This window comes from Sinocyclocheilus grahami, unplaced genomic scaffold, assembly GCF_001515645.1.
Source record: "Sinocyclocheilus grahami isolate Dianchi unplaced genomic scaffold, SAMN03320097.WGS_v1.1 scaffold478.1, whole genome shotgun sequence".
Taxonomy (NCBI): domain Eukaryota; kingdom Metazoa; phylum Chordata; class Actinopteri; order Cypriniformes; family Cyprinidae; genus Sinocyclocheilus; species Sinocyclocheilus grahami.
Window position 1 is genome coordinate 6,312 of NW_015505657.1, and position 1,233 is coordinate 7,544.

General features: G+C 42.5%; 1 protein-coding gene across 1 annotated transcript in view; it reads left to right on the forward strand.

Annotated features, from left to right (window-relative positions):
* nsd3 (nuclear receptor binding SET domain protein 3) overlaps window positions 1–1,233 on the forward strand; it is a 25,352-nt gene that overhangs the window by 2,221 nt on the left and 21,898 nt on the right. Inside the window, exons 2-3 of the mRNA XM_016236003.1 lie at window positions 8–100; window positions 187–784. Coding sequence (XP_016091489.1) covers window positions 8–100; window positions 187–784 — 691 coding nt within the window. The remainder of the gene's footprint in view (window positions 1–7; window positions 101–186; window positions 785–1,233) is intronic.

Genomic DNA, 1,233 nt, shown 5'->3' on the forward strand with positions numbered 1-1,233 from the left:
CCATGAGAAGAGAATTGTGGTGTACAAGGGTGAGAGCCAGTTCGAGGAGTTGCAAGCAGAAACACTCCGGAAAGCAACCAACCCAACTGAGAAACAAAAGGTATCCTGCTGTACCCCTTCAAATGTGGTGACCATCTTTCTGTGGACATTTCTGATTACTTGTTCTCTGGTTTATTTATTTTAAAGTTGTTGAAGCCTCAGTCCCAGAAGGAGCGTGCCCAATGGGAAGTGGGTGTGGGTCACGCAGAAGCCGCTCTGCAGATGACACGAGAAGAACGCAATGAGAACTACACCTTCATCTACATTGACAAGGAACCCAGTGCTGCTGCTCCTGCTCCTGCTGCTGACACTGTGACCTCACCTAGGGCGATCAGTAAAATCCGCCCAGAACGCAAGCAGAGACGCTCTAAAGGCAGTGCTGGAGCGAAAGAAGAGCACATACCTCGTCGGCAGCAGCCACGGAGGCAGTGCAGCATCAATAGTAGTGGAGAAACATCATCTCCCAATCAGGGAGAGGATGATATGGACCAAGAGCAACCCCACAGCCCTGCAAAACCTGACCCCCACCCCAAGGAACCCTCCCCACCTCCAGTTAGGACACCCTGGAAGACCGCCGCAGCCCGCAAGCTCCTCCCACTCTCCATTACTATGAAGAAACTAAACGTGGAGATCATCAAATGTGACTGGCAGCTCCCAAAACAAAAGTTGGACTTACCTAAGAAGATGGAGAGTGAGGAGAGGCCCAGCGATCAGGTTCAGTCACCTGAGGTAGAAATTAAAAAATGCTAGTGAACTTAAGGGAGTGTGTATTGTGAATAATGTAATTGCAGCATCGATCACGGTCATGACAGTTCTGTGAAGAAAAGCTAAATCAAAGAAACTCTGAAAGAACATGTAAAAAATGTTTTAATAGCTACAGTTTCTCAGATCAAAAATGTAGTTGCCCACAAGTGACACTCTATGCAATGAAGTAAAATGCTTAATGAAATTGATCAAATGGAGTTTGCTTAAATTTACTGCTGCTTAAATTTATATCTCATTTTTATAACTGCATAAACAGAATGATGTGTTGTTAGTGATAACTTTAATTTTTGTTAATTAAAATAAAGCTGAAAAAATTACAGAAATATTAGATGGAAAAACTTAAACTTGGGAAAGCTAGAAGTTGAATTACTAAAATTACTCAAACTAAAATTGAAGTAAAAAGAGAGGAATAGAAATATATAAAAAAAA